The sequence below is a fragment of the Daphnia magna genome, linkage group LG5 (genome assembly GCF_020631705.1).
Source record: "Daphnia magna isolate NIES linkage group LG5, ASM2063170v1.1, whole genome shotgun sequence".
NCBI classification, from domain to species: domain Eukaryota; kingdom Metazoa; phylum Arthropoda; class Branchiopoda; order Diplostraca; family Daphniidae; genus Daphnia; species Daphnia magna.
Window position 1 is genome coordinate 11,879,537 of NC_059186.1, and position 13,950 is coordinate 11,893,486.

Consider the following 13,950-nt stretch of genomic DNA (forward strand, 5'->3'; position numbering starts at 1 on the left):
AGCAGCAAACAGGACCGCAAATAAACACAGACCAAGGAGAATAAGGTAGACTAGATAACATCAAGATTGTGTATATAGGATAAACATCAAATCAGAAGCCACACGAAAAGTTTTTAAGGGTCCAACGTAAAAACCTCCTTTAATTGTCAGCTGTGTTGTTACGATTATTAAAAGTTAAGCGTCTTTGGAAGATAAGGTCATGGGAATTGTCTATATTTTCACGTCCATGAAGAAACTTGAAAATGCGCATTTCAAATTGGACCTGCTTCTCTAGTTTATATAGTCGTAGAGCGTGCACATTAATGTGGATGTGCCTTCTTAGCTCAGAGGTAGAGCGTTGGTCTCGTATTCAACTATAAAGTTAACCAAAGGTCGGGAGTTCAATCCTCTCAGGAGGCATTCAGTAAAACAAATTTTACATATATCTAAACTATATAAGACTTTGATAACTGCAATGGAATTTTAGGCTTTTAAAAAATGCATACGAGCCAGTGGAGATGAATACGATGACTTACTTGTTATATAGGTGCATGTGTTATAGTATAGTGTACAATGGCGAATACGAAAAGTTGTTCCACGGCGGACTGGAAACACCGGACGATTCACTGTGAAACACAGACACTGCTGTTCTAAAACAAAGCATTTGATTGAACAAGTTCTCCACCCTTTTCTAAACACTTAAAAAACATATTGTACAATTCAGAAACAAGCATTTGAAAATGTTTGGTAAATGGAAAACACAAGCACGTGATGCGGCTTAGACCTACTGGAACACTAAAGCCCAGTTTCGTGAAAAATGTTGTTCCTATAGACAGAGACAGTTGAAAAAAACAAATGAACTACGTCTAGTTGGGCTAAAACGCCCCCGCGCTAAGAGATGGGACACGTGTCAGTTTACAACTGGTCGACCAAATTTTTCCTCGTTTCAACGGTGATCAAACAAATACATTCACGATCCGGTGATGCAAAGGAAAGACACCGCCATGTCCAGGAAGAATTGCTCCGACTATACCTGAAAGATTTGTAAAGGATCATTTGTAGAAACTCATAATGAGAAATACAAGGAAATGTTTTAATTCATTACTGGCTGTTGATTGAAACATCATAGCCTTCTTAGCTCAGTGGTAGAGCGTTGGTCTCGTATGCAATTAAAGTCAACCAAAGGCCGAGAGTTCAATCCTCTCAGAAGGCATTAGCGTAAGAATCACGTAATTTAATGTTTTAACAAGTTAACAAATTTATTTCTTTTCAAGTATCATCTCAGTTGTGTACAATAATGGAACCCTCGAAAGTAACGATCAGCGTTATGCCGCTTAAGCTAAAGCTTATGTTATTCATAAATGTGCCTCTTTAGCTCAGTGGTAGAGCGTTGGTCTCGTATGAATCTCAAGACAACCAAAGGCCGGGAGTTCAATCCTCCCAGGAGGCACTTCAAATACGTGCATATCATTGCTAATTATAATTTTAGCCTACGATCATGAAGAAAATTGAGCATACGTAGTGCAAAATGAAAACAAGGGCTAGGATTGCTCCGGCTGTCTGACGGATTGAAGGAGAATCCATTTCAAGTGGCGCAATGAAAACTGTACGTTTTGTCGAACAACAATGTATTTCACTGCCTTCTTAGCTCAGTGGTAGAGCGTTGGTCTCGTATACAATTAAAGTAAACCAAAGGTCGAGAGTTCAATCCTCTCAGGAGGCATTAACGTAACTCTAATGTTATTCAGCAATGATTATCCTTATTCTCTTGAATAGGGATATCTTCCTTTTGTATGTACCACACTGGAACACTCGAAAGCAACAATCGGCCGGTGTTTTAACAGTTTGATCTTCTACATGTGCCTCTTTAGCTCAGTCGTAGAGCGTTGGTCTCGTACAAAAGACAAGACAACCAAAGGTCGGGAGTTCAACCCTCTCAAGAGGCACAATTAAATATTTGTAGTGTGAAAGAAGAAAAAAATGGTTGAAGTCTTTTACCTGCATGATGCGTAAATTCTGCAACGACACGGAAGCAGACAGTAATAGCATAAGCAATTGAATGGTAAGCATGAATAGAACGTAACATTTACTATCGAAATGCTATAGGCAGTGGCTGTCAATTAAATGAAATGTGTTTCTAATTCGTTTAAGAATACTAGCGCCTTCTTAGCTCAGTGGTAGAGCGTTGGTCTCGTAGTAAATCTGGTGAACCAAAGGCCGAGAGTTCAATCCTCTCAGAAGGCAGATAGAAATTCTAATCGCTTCTAAATGAAATGCACTTTAAAGCCACAACTGGAACGTTGCATACCCTGGTTTTTCAATCCAGACCATTTAAATTTCAACCTGATCTTCCCATTCAGTGACATCAAAGTCTAACATGCTCTAAGATTCTATTGTATGTCGACTATATAAACTACAAGATTGTAGAACAAACATGAACTGTAGGAAGCCATACGGCATCAGGTGTGTAAGAGTAGGGCATTGCCTAACCCAAAAATTTCGTCTAATTGTTATGGATTTAAATAGATATCTTCGTTTATCGCAATAAAGATGGAAGGGATTTTGGAAGATAAATAGTTTTTGTTCTGTGAAACTTGAAAAGGATGGGTTCTATCTTGCTTGCTAGTTCTATGATTGCGGTACTTGCAACCACAGACGTCTGTTAGACAAAACACAACCTCGACGGACGCTGTCTGTTTCGTTTGAATCAACTAAAAAATTGCGTTGATTAAAATCTCGTCCAATCTGCATTTTTTTAATGAGAAATAATAACGAGACGAACTAGACATCAACCGTGTTCCACTTGTGTTTTTGGATCTTTTCGAAATTCGAAATTTATTTTTCACAGATTGAAATAAAATCTTCGTGTTGTCTTTTAAAAAATATGTCGTTCGGACGTCTGACTAAAATCAACTGGATTGGCGTGCACATAAATAAGAGAGTTCAACTGAGATAAACAAAACTCGCGTCACCTAATGTTTGTTTGATTCTAGTTTTCCCAATTCCGCGTAGAACGATAAACATTTGTCTTTGCTCTCCTTTTTATTTTCTCCTCTTTTTCACGAGATAAATTTCAAAGTGGCAAATACACAATTCGCCTGCCATGCTGGGAGGAAAGAGCAAACAAAACATCCTAGAGTCAACAAGATTGCTAACCAAACACACACCAAAAAAACCTACTGTATATCAATTTAAAAAATGCCGTATCACTGACAAATTTGAATCAGCTTAATCAACTATAGTCTACGTGCTGAGATTCAGAAAGCTAAACAAATTTCAGTCAGGGACCAACCTGAATTTGGGTACCGTCTGTTTGTTTGCCGTCCAGCCATCTCGTTGCCTTTATTACGTTACAGCTATGGAACGCGTTAACGGAGCCGTTTTGATGGCCGTAGCGATGCTGGCCACGTTTTGGGCAACCGGAGTGCATGCGCATTCTTACGGAGCTCCGTTGAGGGCCTGCCCAGATATGGGGGCCGTTCACATTGCTTTTCCATCAAAGGATCCGGCGACTTGTCCGTTTGGCATCACCTTCACCCAGGCAATTAAGAATTATTTCCATCTTAGATGGTCTTTTTTGTTACACGAGAATTTGATTAACAATAGACGGAAGTAAAGAAAGGTAGCAAGGTCAATGTTACCCTGTCTGCCCACGTGGCCCATGACGATCCCCGAAATAGGCTGTTCCAAGTTCCCGGCTATTTCACAGGTGAATTTTTTTGTTTGAAATGAACGTTGTAAAAGAGTTCGATTTCATAGAAAGTGAATTCGTGTGGTGTTAGGCTACCTTCTGATGGCATTCAATGCAAAGGATGAAATGGCTGGACCTATTGGCACTTTCTCAGGCTTCAATCCCGTTCATGGACAACACCTTAATTGCTGGAACCGACCTATGGTTAGAAACTTATACTCATCTTCAGCCTTTATTTCATTCTTGTAGTTAACAATTTAAATGAAACGTATGCACTGTTAAAAATAAGCCCCGATTTTCGGTGAAATTTTCATCACAGTAGGACTCTGCCAATTAGGTGAAAATTTCGACGAAAAAAAAACAGTTTGGGGAGGTCCTCATCTAAAATCGGTAAACATTTTTCCAAAAGTGGTTAAGACAACACCTATAATTATAGAACATACGAGGAGGTGTTTACAGTTGGAACTTATTTTACTAATTAGATACTAATTTTGCACTGTAATTTTCATCTTTTTCATGTTTAATCGTTAATCTCGCCCAAATATTTCAAAATAACAACAACAAATTCAATGTAATGTACAATAACTAATTTAAAAAGTTACGTATATGTACTATTTTTTACCATTCTCACAAATAAATTCAATCTCATACCTTTCAGACAATCATGGAGAGAAATTTGTGTTTGGATTTTAAAGGAACATTGCATTATACTGTAGTTCCAGAATTTTTAGTCAACCCCGTTTTGTGGTGTGAAAAAACCACTATTTTAATTCGGCTGGAAAATCCTCAGCTTTTTTCGTAAAAACTGAAAACCGCCGTTTTAGGTGAAATTATCGATTTTAGAGGGGGGTAAATTACCGGAAAAATTACGTTTTTTTAACAGTGTGGCTTATTGTTATAGAGTGCACTAACGCACGTCAACGCAAATTTCAAGTCAGTCATTCACACGCAATGGGTGCCTCCCGAAAACTTTGTCGGAACTGTCATCTTCAGGTATGTCCCTAATTTTCAACGCCATTAAACACAAGAATTGACATTTTGTCCTTTTTTTACGACCATTCTTAGAGCTTCTTTTACGTCGAACATATTCAACATTTGGGCTGCAGTACCAGCCCATAGAAGCGTAACCATAATGGATACGACGACTACCCCAAAAACTACCCCAGCGGCAACCCCAACGACTACCCCAAAGACTACCCCAAAGACTAACCCAGCGGTAACCCCAGCGGCAACCCCAACGACTACCCCAAAGACTACCCCAAAGACTAACCCAGCAGCAACCCCAGCGGCAACCCCAGCGACTACCCCAAAGACTACCCCAAAGACTAACCCAGCAGTAACCCCAGCGGCAACCCCAGCGGCAGCCCCAACGACTACCCCAAAGAGTAACCCAGCGGCAACCGCAACGACTACCCCAAAGACTACCCCAATGACTACCAAAACGACAATCCATGTAAGTGCATTTTCGTTAACGTAAACGGTTTTGACCATTTTGCCCTTTTAAATGAAAATTCAAACGCGATTCCATCAATGATTTTCCTAGGCGCCTAAAACGCGGGCCGCAGGGGGACGCATGAGCGGAAGTTGGATGATGGTCGCCTTTGCCATCGCGTTGGCAGCCATGCCCTTCCTGCCAACAATGTAGAATATTTCTTTTTTGAATTACTTGAATGTGTGGCCCTTCTTTTAATACACCTTCCTCTCCATTTGTAGTATTTTCACCGACTACGCATGTTCAATTCCCAATCACAATTGAATAAGACTTAAACTCTGGAAAATGAGGCATCAGAGTGGATATAGGCACCGATATGGCTCACGTCTGATTTGACGAGTGGCCGATGTCATCTCAGTCGATACAGATTCAAACAAAAACGGTATAGGTTTTTCTATGATAACGCTGACGTTGAAGTATCGAACGAACTCAGCTGGGCCCCTGAAAATATGTCTATCATGCAGCAGTAAATGAGATCGCAAATAAACACGGACCAGAGAGTTCATGTCGACTAGATAAACTCCGAGATTGTAGAACAAACATCAACTATAGGAAGCATACAGCATCAGGTGTGTAAGGGTAGGGCATTGCCTAACGCAAAAATTTCGTCTAACTGCTACCGTTTTAAATAGATATCGTCCTTTGTCGTAATGAAGACGGAAGGAATTTTGGACTGCCGGAAGGATTTTTAAAGGATCATTTTTGGAAAGTCATGATGAGTGATGCAAGGAACAGATTTAATTCATTAATAGCTGATAAGCATCGCACTCTTAGCTCAGTGGTAGAGCGTTGGTCTCGTAGTTAATGCTAGTGAACCAAAGGTCGAGAGTTCAATCCTCTTAGAGGGCAAATATACGTTGTTTGATGAAGGTAATTTGAATATTGGTACTCCCAGCTGGAACGCTGGCCTGGCTTAAACGTTACGGTTAATATCTAAACCTTGTCTCCCCATTCAATCGGAGATGTATTTGTCACAATTACATTCGAAATTAAACAATTAGTAAAAGTTTTAGCCTAAAGCTAACTCAGCACAAGTGCAATGTCCAACGTGCTGTTTTCATCGGTCAATCACATCGATCCTTCGAAGCCAACACGGTAGATCTGTTTTTAACGAAATTCCTTGTTTAGCTGATTCGTTCATAGCCTAAACCTGTTCACTTGTGATCCGAGATTGTTTTCTATTTTCGTTTGTTATTTTTACCTTCTATTCACTTTTTTTTTGTGGGAATCAAAAGATAGATGCAGTATACGTCAATGGTTTGTTACACTGTTTAGATAGGGTCTGGTTGATATCCCAATCAATCGTTACCCTATTATCTGGCCGTTAACGTGACAGCGCCACATTAATACCTCAGCTTGTTACGTAATAACTCGTTAAAGAATAATTTTTTAAATAGAATTATTAAGTTAGGAAAGACATAATCAAAATCCATACATCCACTTTTATGCGTTGCTACTGCGTTGAGGCCTAACATGTTTTAGCACCAGCTGCATTTCCAGCATTTGTTTTCCCCTGCAACGCAGAACATTGAATGAACTGTAAAACTCGATTTCAAATATCTCCTATCAGTTCTCTTCATGTTCTGATGGTGTTTGAGTCCATTGTCTCTAATCATGTTGCGTAGGACGATTAAATACACCAATGAATACATAACAACGAATAGCCAAGCAGCAAACATTGACGCTATTTGTCTATCTTTCCTGATGTAAAGCCTCTATAAAAGAGCGCACGTGGCCACTAGTTCCAGCATCTAGCCGATTTCCAGTCTCATTTCTTCACCATGTCCGCGTCAAACATGTTCAAGTACGTCTGTTTGTCCCTGGGTCTTTACTTGGCCCTCAGCGCAAACGGCATCCAGGGAGCACCGAACGGAGCACCTAGACTCGCTTGCGGAGACATGGTGCCCCAACACGGCGTCGACCCTCAAACCAGCGCTTCCCCCTTCGTGACCACACCTGCATCGGTATTCTTTTTTCTTGTTTTTTTTTACTTATCGTATTTCATATTGTTTGCAAGTCATGTGCAATTTGTTTTTTCTTCTACCATTTTGTGTTGGACAGACGTCTATTGCCCAGGGCTCTAGTGTAACACTGACATTGGCTCCGATCAGCGCACCTAACACGTTCAAAGGTAAACCAATATTGGCACTCTCCATTTTCTCACATTTCAATTCTTTCCATCCCAAAAACAATGGCAAAATGAGTAACTAAATTCATTGTGCATTCTTCTATTTTGTTGGGGGGGACGACGACTAGGTTACCTGGTGATTGGTTTCGACAACGCCAACCAAGCCGGAGGACCTATCGGCACCTTCTCCGCAATCAGCGATGGCCAAACACTCGACTGCCCAGGAGTCAACGTCATGGTAAATCCTATACTTAAAATATTTAAAATAAATAAATGTTTGGCTGGTCAGAAAGTAAGAAATGTTCTTTGATGTTATAGAATGCTGCCACTCACGTCAACAATGCCAACAAGACGTCCGTCACCGTTGATTGGACTGCCCCCGCTGGATTCGTCGGAACTGTTCTGTTCAAGTAAGACTTTTCATTTCTGAACATAATCAGTTTTCACCTATACCTAATTTTTTTGTTTTTTTTTGTTTGTGTTTCAATAATGCAGGACTACCTACGTAGAAGAAGTTGCCACTTTCTGGGTCGCCACTCCAGCCTCCCTGGTCACCGTCGCTTAAATTTGGGTGTTATTTTGCTCTTGGTGCATGGCTTAGAATGCAGTAAAGAATTAAACAGCCAGTTGGACACAATTCAAAATATAAAAATTTCGTTTCAAAACTGAATTTAAATCTTTTTGATCAGATCATAAATTTAGGTCACGACGATGAGTAGTGAAAGATAATGTTCGTTTTCAAATCAAACTTTATCTTTTCTTAAATCAAACTAAAAATAAGATTGAGTCCATACCTCGTGTCGGAGACAGTCGTTTATTGACGTGGTCGATGTTATCTTTATGTCGAGTCACGGTGTGCGTTGAGACCTAATAAATTAAGCCCACAGTTTTAGATGATAAAGTGCAAGTTTTTCGTAACGAATCGACGCGCTTTCCTTGTGCCGAGAGTCAAGGGACGTGAAAACCATAAAGTTCTATATTGATCTTCTATAGTCCTTCGCTTTCGGCGTGGGGAAATTAGACAAGATGGACGTGACATCGGGTCTTGAAGACAAATATTTTAAGCCACAAAAATGATTGAAGGTTTCACACATTTCGAGCCGAAAAGCAAACGCTATCGAATCCTGCGATACACTGAGAAGGAACCACGTGTATGCAAAACGGCATCATTATCCTAGAAGGAGGAAGGGTACGGTAGATTTTGTTTTTCTTGCTCTTCCTCTTCGAAGGGATCGAAGATGGTATCAACTTAATGCTCATCATACATAAGATTCTATTGCATGTCGTTAGCACACCTTGCATTTACCTCGAATGGCTCCTTCAGGGTATAATAACTAACAATACAGGTGATATTCAAACGAGTTATTTTTAAATTTCAGATTCATGAAAACGAAATGGTGACATACTTTGTTTTTGGGTGTTGTTTAAAAGCGGACAAGAACGCGAGACAGAATAATGCAAGACTATAATTAAATGGCTCACCTGCTTATGCTGCTTGACGCAACACCTGCATTCTATGACGACAAGTCAATATTTTAGGGCAATAACATTACGCCAAACTAAAACGTAAGTATCGTGTATTGTCACCAATCTACAATGATTCCTTGCCATTATTATGTAACGCGGCACCTGCAGTAAGGATGCGTTTCGAAAGGAGGCAGTTTCATCTTTTGGGAAAAACTCGGTAGGTGTCGCAAGCTTGTAGCCAGCCGGTAGAAAGTCGTAAGAACTAGTTTACCTGACTCTTTCTTTTTTCCTTTTTTTTTAAAAAATACATCGTTATTATCAACAGCACGGTGTACGGGGATCGGAACCCGCGGTACCGGGCGGTACCAGGTGTCGTTGGCCCTTTTGTGTGTTACACGGATGCAATTGAAATTCAAAGTTATTTGTGTTAAGAGCGTACAAACGTCTTGCCTTCAATTTCAAAAACAAAACAATCCATTTAGTTGCTTGAAGTTAATTTTTTTTTTAAACAGCTGTACATATCTACATCACGCGATACAAGGAAGTCTCTTGTGATTTTTAGGCCAAGGACGGCAGTTCTTTTTGTTGCCATTTCAATTTGACGAACGCCTCAACAATCTGAGTCATCGTTAGCTCAACATTCGAATTTTATCGGCTGATTTTCATCATTGGATTCCACAGCACGTCTTCGCTCCTGATATGCGTGTTGTATTAGCCGGACAATGCAAAGAAAGTATCGAACAAACACTTCACGTATACAAAATATAACATCCTCAATGTCAACTATATAGGGAGGACGTCGACACGGCTCCAGAGACACTTTGCTAACGTATATACAAAATGAATTGATCATCGATTTTTTGGTGTGCCTTCATTAGTCAATACCAACATGTTCCCAACAGCTACTACTAGCCCGGAGCTCTTTTTCTGCAAGTCATTCACTCACCGATGGCAATAAGAAAAAACCCATGCGGGATTCATGTAATAACGTGACTGTAAATCGATTTACTTCTTTTACGATCGGCGAATTGTGTCATTCTTCACGATAGGTGGCAAAAAACCAGTCACACTTTCAGAAAAGAAAAAGGACTTTCCCTTTCGTCCTGTGTTCATTATTATTTGCGATGCTTATTATATTAACGCTCGTTGCGGAACGTAAATGTCACCCTGTATAATCGCAGATGCATACTACACGAGCTGAACTGTTTGCCGTATCTAAATGTACGTAAACCTATCAAGCGAAACCGATTGTTTAGAACGACATCAAATCCAAGGATATGTGTGCACATGGTATAGGATATAACTTCAATAGTCGCGCAATTCAATTGTCACCTTGAGAAGGCGCTTGATCGTATTCATTCAAATTACAACACACACACACAAAAGAGCGCAGGTGCCTCACCTTTTAGCCGTTTGATCGGGACCAGTGCGAGCCGGTGGCCGAAAGGGAACCGGTATTGCCTGCCAGCCGATGAGAAAGCAACAACGTTTGAAGGCTGAAATTGAAAAAAAAAAAAGGGCCCTATCGTATTTATATTTATAGGCTATGTGCACAGTCACGCGTGAAAGTTTTTTTCTTTCTTTTTGCCGTCTCTTGGATGTTCTTTGGAAGTTTCGTATTGGCGGGGAATTTGAAACGCCTCCAGCTGTCTGTCAGGTAACCCTTTTTGTACCGACATCAGTTAGGAAAATTGCTGCTCTACGAATGGAGCGGGGAAAAAACCTTGTGCGCTGCTCAAGTCTAGTTTTTCCCACCAAACGTGAATATGCAATCGAGTGTATATGCGTCACACTGAAGCAGAGGCTGGACCCGAATAGCCTCGCGTATATTAAATCCTGTCCGGAAATGGATCGCGGCTAATATGAGAGCTACAAGAAAGGGCCTTCAAGTTGTTGGTCCCCGTCTAAATTTTAGTTATTTCCTTGACTCATTTAGAATAAAAAAAAAAATAAATAAATAAAATAAAAAATAAAAAAGCCAAGGTCAGAGTTTCTCTCTGCCCGTACCAGCCGTCCTATATTATAGAAAAGAAAGTCAGCGTGGCATTCAGTCTTCAACATGCCGTGTAACAAGAAAGCCGCGTTCACCTGTGCTGTCGTCGGTGCCTTGGTGTTGATTCTGGCTCCCATTCACCAGATTCAAGGATCTCCCAATGGAGCTCCCCTGGCTGCCTGTGCCACCATGATACCTGGACACGGTGTAGGTGGCCAACAAAGTGTCTCCCCTTTCACGACGGATCTTCTCGACGGGGTAAATATCTTCGGCACAAAGACTTTAGGTTTACCTTAATATGTTGGCATTTTGCGATGCGTTAACAAACGAATACAGGAGACCGTATTGATGGACGGCTCCGTCAGGCTGGAACTACGCCCACGGAATGGCGTCATTAGTTTCAAAGGTATGCGTCGTGTCTGCGTGTCCAATCATCTAAAAGCCTTGACATCATATGTTCAATGTCATTTCATTAACGGACTGTTGTTGTTTTTTTTGTGCTGTTCAGGTTTTCTTGTGATGGCATTTGATAAGACTGACGAATCTAAACCGATTGGAACTTTTAAACAACCCGTCGATGGCAAAGTAATTGATTGCAGCGGTGGAGTCATGGTATGCAAATGAATTGGAGAGTTTAAAAAAACACGAACAAAAACGAAAACAGCTAATGATAAATTGCAATGTAGAACGCTGTGACACACACCAATAACCTGGATAAAAAATCAGTGACGCTCGATTGGACTCCACCGAAAAATTTTATGGGCCAAGTTGTTTTCAGGTGGGAAACAAACTCATTTTTTTGTCTTTTTTTAGCAAAAGCATTCGTTTTGCCCGTATGCAGGTGTCTTGCCTTCGGCTCTTAAATTGTCTACTCGCTGCTGGGCGAGTCTCGCGTATACCTGTGATGACGAAATGACCTACATTTGTTAATGTTTATGCCTTTTTGTTTTGTTTGGTTTCGTTTTCCAGGACCACTTATGTTGAAAACAAATTAACGTTTTGGGTCAAGACGGAATCGAAGGCTGTTGCTGTTGTTCTTGAAATTCCCTCGGCAACCACCACAACAACAATGGCTCCTCAAACAACAACAACAACAGCTGCACCAGTCTCGACCACGCCCATGTCGGCTTCCACAATGTCTGAGCCGACACATCATCACGATCACGCCGATCACGCCGATCACGATCACCCAACAACAACGGTTAGCAGTTGTTTTTTTTTCTTCTTCTTTTCATTGCTCAATTCATTGAAATGATTAAATGTACAGTGTATTAAAAAAAACAAAAAAACAGAAAGCTTAAAAAATGTTTTGTTGTTTGACAGGTTTCACCTTCCAAAAGCGCTGCCTCGCAATCCAGCAGTTTCTGGATCGGTCTGATTGCTCTGTCCATGTTGTCTTCTCTGCTGCGATAAACTGTCGTTTGCATTTTAAAACGGGAGAGCCATAGCGATAGGCTATTAAAAAATATACACTAAGTTATGCGAGTTGACTATCATAGTTTGATGTAGGGAGATTGGAGGAACCAATTGTTTTACCCCGTTGCTATAAATACTTGTATACATTATTTTTCGATTCTTAATAGGCGGATCAAACAAAAAAACATTTACACAAGAATAATCAGACTGATTTAAAACAATAAAAGATGGATCCAAATCGATTTTTCATGAATTTTGGCTGCTGGCCTTTGAGAATTTGATGTGCGCGGCAACAGCGTCGACACGAAACGACGATCACTCTTGATCGGAATAAACGTATTGGCTCCACAATATTCCTTGTTCCAATCAATGTGCGTGTACGATAAAACTGAGATTACAAATGAGGATAACTCACATTTCCTTCCAAAAATCCCAAATTCAAACCGTTTCCTTCCCTCCCCCCGCAATGTACATTTGAGGAAGTAAGGCACCAAAAGCCGATGGTAGAATGCGCTCAGTCTCAAACAGACCTTGCACCAAGAAAGCCATGGTTCACTCTGCTGTTGCTTTCGTCTTCATTCTGAGCTTCATCTCTCGGATTGAAGCATTTCCGAATGGGGCTCCGCAAAGTGTCTGCGCCAGCATGACACCTGGACATGGTGTAGCAACTCAACAAAGTTCATCTCCATTCGTAACAACCACACCTAACGGGGTAATTATATTGCTCTATAGTCTTTGAGAAATTTCATTGACCTCCATTGTTTAAGGAAATTGCTTTGCCGGGCAGTCCCGTGCAGCTGGAACTACGCCCTCAAAATGGTGATACTGCTTTCAGAGGTACGTAGATCGATTTGTGTTTAATATTTAAAAAAAACAAACAAAAGTTTTAAACATTAATTTATTATTGTTAATACATTTGTGGTTGATGCAAATTAGGTTACTTTGTGATGGCGTTCGATCGAGCTGACGATTCCAAACCGATCGGCACGTTTCAACAACCGATGGACGGCAAATTAATCGATTGTTCCGGTGGCATGCAGGTAAGACTTGTGCACGGCTAAACTGTAAAACAGCAAATCGAATGTTATTAAAGAAAACCATTTTCTGTTTCTTATCAAGAACGCCGTGACACACAGTAACAATAACGACAAGAAATCAGTGAAGATCGAATGGACCCCCCCGTCTGATTATTCGGGACAAGTCGTATTTAAGTGAGCATTTTTTATCGCTCATTTTCTATGACGTAGTGGCATTTTCATTGATTTTTTTTTTTGTTTAGGACCACATTTGTGCAAAAAAAGGAGACATTTTGGGTCAAAACGGAATCAAAGGTTGTCTCTGTCGTGACAGAAGCCCAAGGTTCACCCAGAATGGTAACGACTATTTTCTAACGACAAACGCCACAAGGCTTTTACATCATTTGCATTTCATTAGGTACCTAAATCGACGGGCAGTTCTGCATGGCAAGTCAGTCCCATTTTCGCCAATTTGATCGCTCTCTTTTTCGCGGCTATTTCGATGCTGTAACGTTCCACCATTTCTTTCTGTTCACCTGCTTGTTTATTACCAATGCCATAACACACACACACACACCTTATGTTATAGTCTATACTGCTTTGAAAATGACGAAATAAAAAAGATCATTTTCGGTGGCGTGCATTTCCTTGAACGAACTTTCTCGGACGTGAATTGGGAAAAAGAGTTGCATTGATTTCGACATACCTCTACGCCATGGAAACAACAAGGAAGTGGTGCACAGTTGTCGTGCAGAAAACAACAAACGC

General features: G+C 40.6%; 4 protein-coding genes, 2 long non-coding RNA genes and 7 other non-coding genes across 13 annotated transcripts; 11 read left to right on the forward strand and 2 right to left on the reverse strand.

Moving 5' to 3' along the window:
• Nucleotides 1-56: 56 nt before the first annotated feature.
• On the reverse strand, nt 57-963 carry LOC123472535. The gene is made up of 2 exons (XR_006646982.1): nt 516-963; nt 57-353 (listed from the first exon to the last, which is right to left on the reverse strand). It is a non-coding gene; the product is annotated as an uncharacterized LOC123472535 (long non-coding RNA).
• Trnat-cgu lies at nt 313-399 on the forward strand. The gene is given in 2 exon segments: nt 313-348; nt 364-399. It is a non-coding gene; the product is annotated as a tRNA-Thr (tRNA).
• A 144-nt stretch (nt 964-1,107) lies between the features above and the next one.
• On the forward strand, nt 1,108-1,192 carry Trnat-cgu. Its single transcript is given in 2 exon segments — nt 1,108-1,143; nt 1,157-1,192. It is a non-coding gene; the product is annotated as a tRNA-Thr (tRNA).
• A 152-nt stretch (nt 1,193-1,344) lies between these two features.
• Trnat-cgu lies at nt 1,345-1,429 on the forward strand. The gene is given in 2 exon segments: nt 1,345-1,380; nt 1,394-1,429. It is a non-coding gene; the product is annotated as a tRNA-Thr (tRNA).
• A 188-nt stretch (nt 1,430-1,617) lies between these two features.
• On the forward strand, nt 1,618-1,702 carry Trnat-cgu. Its single transcript is given in 2 exon segments — nt 1,618-1,653; nt 1,667-1,702. It is a non-coding gene; the product is annotated as a tRNA-Thr (tRNA).
• Nucleotides 1,703-1,840: 138 nt separating this feature from the next.
• On the forward strand, nt 1,841-1,925 carry Trnat-cgu. Its single transcript is given in 2 exon segments — nt 1,841-1,876; nt 1,890-1,925. It is a non-coding gene; the product is annotated as a tRNA-Thr (tRNA).
• Nucleotides 1,926-2,139: 214 nt separating this feature from the next.
• On the forward strand, nt 2,140-2,223 carry Trnat-cgu. The gene is given in 2 exon segments: nt 2,140-2,175; nt 2,188-2,223. It is a non-coding gene; the product is annotated as a tRNA-Thr (tRNA).
• Nucleotides 2,224-3,231: 1,008 nt separating this feature from the next.
• On the forward strand, nt 3,232-5,382 carry LOC116935067 (ferric-chelate reductase 1). Its single transcript, XM_045174192.1, has 6 exons — nt 3,232-3,520; nt 3,586-3,688; nt 3,762-3,874; nt 4,572-4,663; nt 4,736-5,123; nt 5,214-5,382. The coding sequence occupies exons 1-6, from the start codon at nt 3,338-3,340 to the stop codon at nt 5,313-5,315; spliced, it is 981 nt and encodes a 326-aa protein (XP_045030127.1). The 5' UTR covers nt 3,232-3,337; the 3' UTR covers nt 5,316-5,382.
• Nucleotides 5,383-5,926: 544 nt separating this feature from the next.
• Nucleotides 5,927-6,011, forward strand: Trnat-cgu. Its single transcript is given in 2 exon segments — nt 5,927-5,962; nt 5,976-6,011. It is a non-coding gene; the product is annotated as a tRNA-Thr (tRNA).
• An 890-nt stretch (nt 6,012-6,901) lies between these two features.
• Nucleotides 6,902-7,960, forward strand: LOC116922552 (putative defense protein 3). The gene is made up of 5 exons (XM_032928923.2): nt 6,902-7,126; nt 7,224-7,293; nt 7,419-7,528; nt 7,609-7,700; nt 7,786-7,960. The coding sequence occupies exons 1-5, from the start codon at nt 6,944-6,946 to the stop codon at nt 7,853-7,855; spliced, it is 525 nt and encodes a 174-aa protein (XP_032784814.2). The 5' UTR covers nt 6,902-6,943; the 3' UTR covers nt 7,856-7,960.
• On the reverse strand, nt 7,783-10,768 carry LOC116922553. Its single transcript, XR_004394093.2, has 2 exons — nt 8,773-10,768; nt 7,783-8,157 (listed from the first exon to the last, which is right to left on the reverse strand). It is a non-coding gene; the product is annotated as an uncharacterized LOC116922553 (long non-coding RNA).
• A 32-nt stretch (nt 10,769-10,800) lies between these two features.
• On the forward strand, nt 10,801-12,517 carry LOC116922547 (putative defense protein 3). Its single transcript, XM_032928912.2, has 6 exons — nt 10,801-11,008; nt 11,087-11,156; nt 11,259-11,362; nt 11,437-11,528; nt 11,720-11,951; nt 12,074-12,517. The coding sequence occupies exons 1-6, from the start codon at nt 10,817-10,819 to the stop codon at nt 12,161-12,163; spliced, it is 780 nt and encodes a 259-aa protein (XP_032784803.2). The 5' UTR covers nt 10,801-10,816; the 3' UTR covers nt 12,164-12,517.
• A 15-nt stretch (nt 12,518-12,532) lies between these two features.
• Nucleotides 12,533-13,818, forward strand: LOC116923989 (putative defense protein 3). The gene is made up of 6 exons (XM_032930515.2): nt 12,533-12,878; nt 12,934-13,003; nt 13,103-13,206; nt 13,286-13,377; nt 13,446-13,539; nt 13,601-13,818. Exons 1-6 carry the CDS (start codon nt 12,675-12,677, stop codon nt 13,691-13,693), a joined length of 657 nt encoding a protein of 218 aa, XP_032786406.2. The 5' UTR covers nt 12,533-12,674; the 3' UTR covers nt 13,694-13,818.
• The last annotated feature ends 132 nt before the right edge of the window (nt 13,819-13,950 follow it).

What these genes read in the sequence shown, in the direction of transcription:
- LOC116935067 (XM_045174192.1), top strand. Translation starts at nt 3,338, where the DNA reads ATGGAACGCGTTAACGGAGCCGTTTTGATGGCCGTAGCGATGCTGGCC. An exon ending in TTGGCATCACCTTCACCCAG is followed by an intron (nt 3,521 to 3,585) that starts GCAATTAAGAAT and finishes GATTAACAATAG; the next exon opens with ACGGAAGTAAAGAAAGGTAG. An exon ending in CTACCAAAACGACAATCCAT is followed by an intron (nt 5,124 to 5,213) that starts GTAAGTGCATTT and finishes TGATTTTCCTAG; the next exon opens with GCGCCTAAAACGCGGGCCGC.
- LOC116922552 (XM_032928923.2), top strand. Translation starts at nt 6,944, where the DNA reads ATGTCCGCGTCAAACATGTTCAAGTACGTCTGTTTGTCCCTGGGTCTT. An exon ending in CGCACCTAACACGTTCAAAG is followed by an intron (nt 7,294 to 7,418) that starts GTAAACCAATAT and finishes GACGACGACTAG; the next exon opens with GTTACCTGGTGATTGGTTTC. An exon ending in GTCGGAACTGTTCTGTTCAA is followed by an intron (nt 7,701 to 7,785) that starts GTAAGACTTTTC and finishes TCAATAATGCAG; the next exon opens with GACTACCTACGTAGAAGAAG.
- LOC116922547 (XM_032928912.2), top strand. Translation starts at nt 10,817, where the DNA reads ATGCCGTGTAACAAGAAAGCCGCGTTCACCTGTGCTGTCGTCGGTGCC. An exon ending in CGACGGATCTTCTCGACGGG is followed by an intron (nt 11,009 to 11,086) that starts GTAAATATCTTC and finishes AAACGAATACAG; the next exon opens with GAGACCGTATTGATGGACGG. An exon ending in TGGCGTCATTAGTTTCAAAG is followed by an intron (nt 11,157 to 11,258) that starts GTATGCGTCGTG and finishes TGTGCTGTTCAG; the next exon opens with GTTTTCTTGTGATGGCATTT.
- LOC116923989 (XM_032930515.2), top strand. Translation starts at nt 12,675, where the DNA reads ATGCGCTCAGTCTCAAACAGACCTTGCACCAAGAAAGCCATGGTTCAC. An exon ending in ATTGTTCCGGTGGCATGCAG is followed by an intron (nt 13,207 to 13,285) that starts GTAAGACTTGTG and finishes TTTCTTATCAAG; the next exon opens with AACGCCGTGACACACAGTAA. An exon ending in TCGGGACAAGTCGTATTTAA is followed by an intron (nt 13,378 to 13,445) that starts GTGAGCATTTTT and finishes TTTTTTGTTTAG; the next exon opens with GACCACATTTGTGCAAAAAA.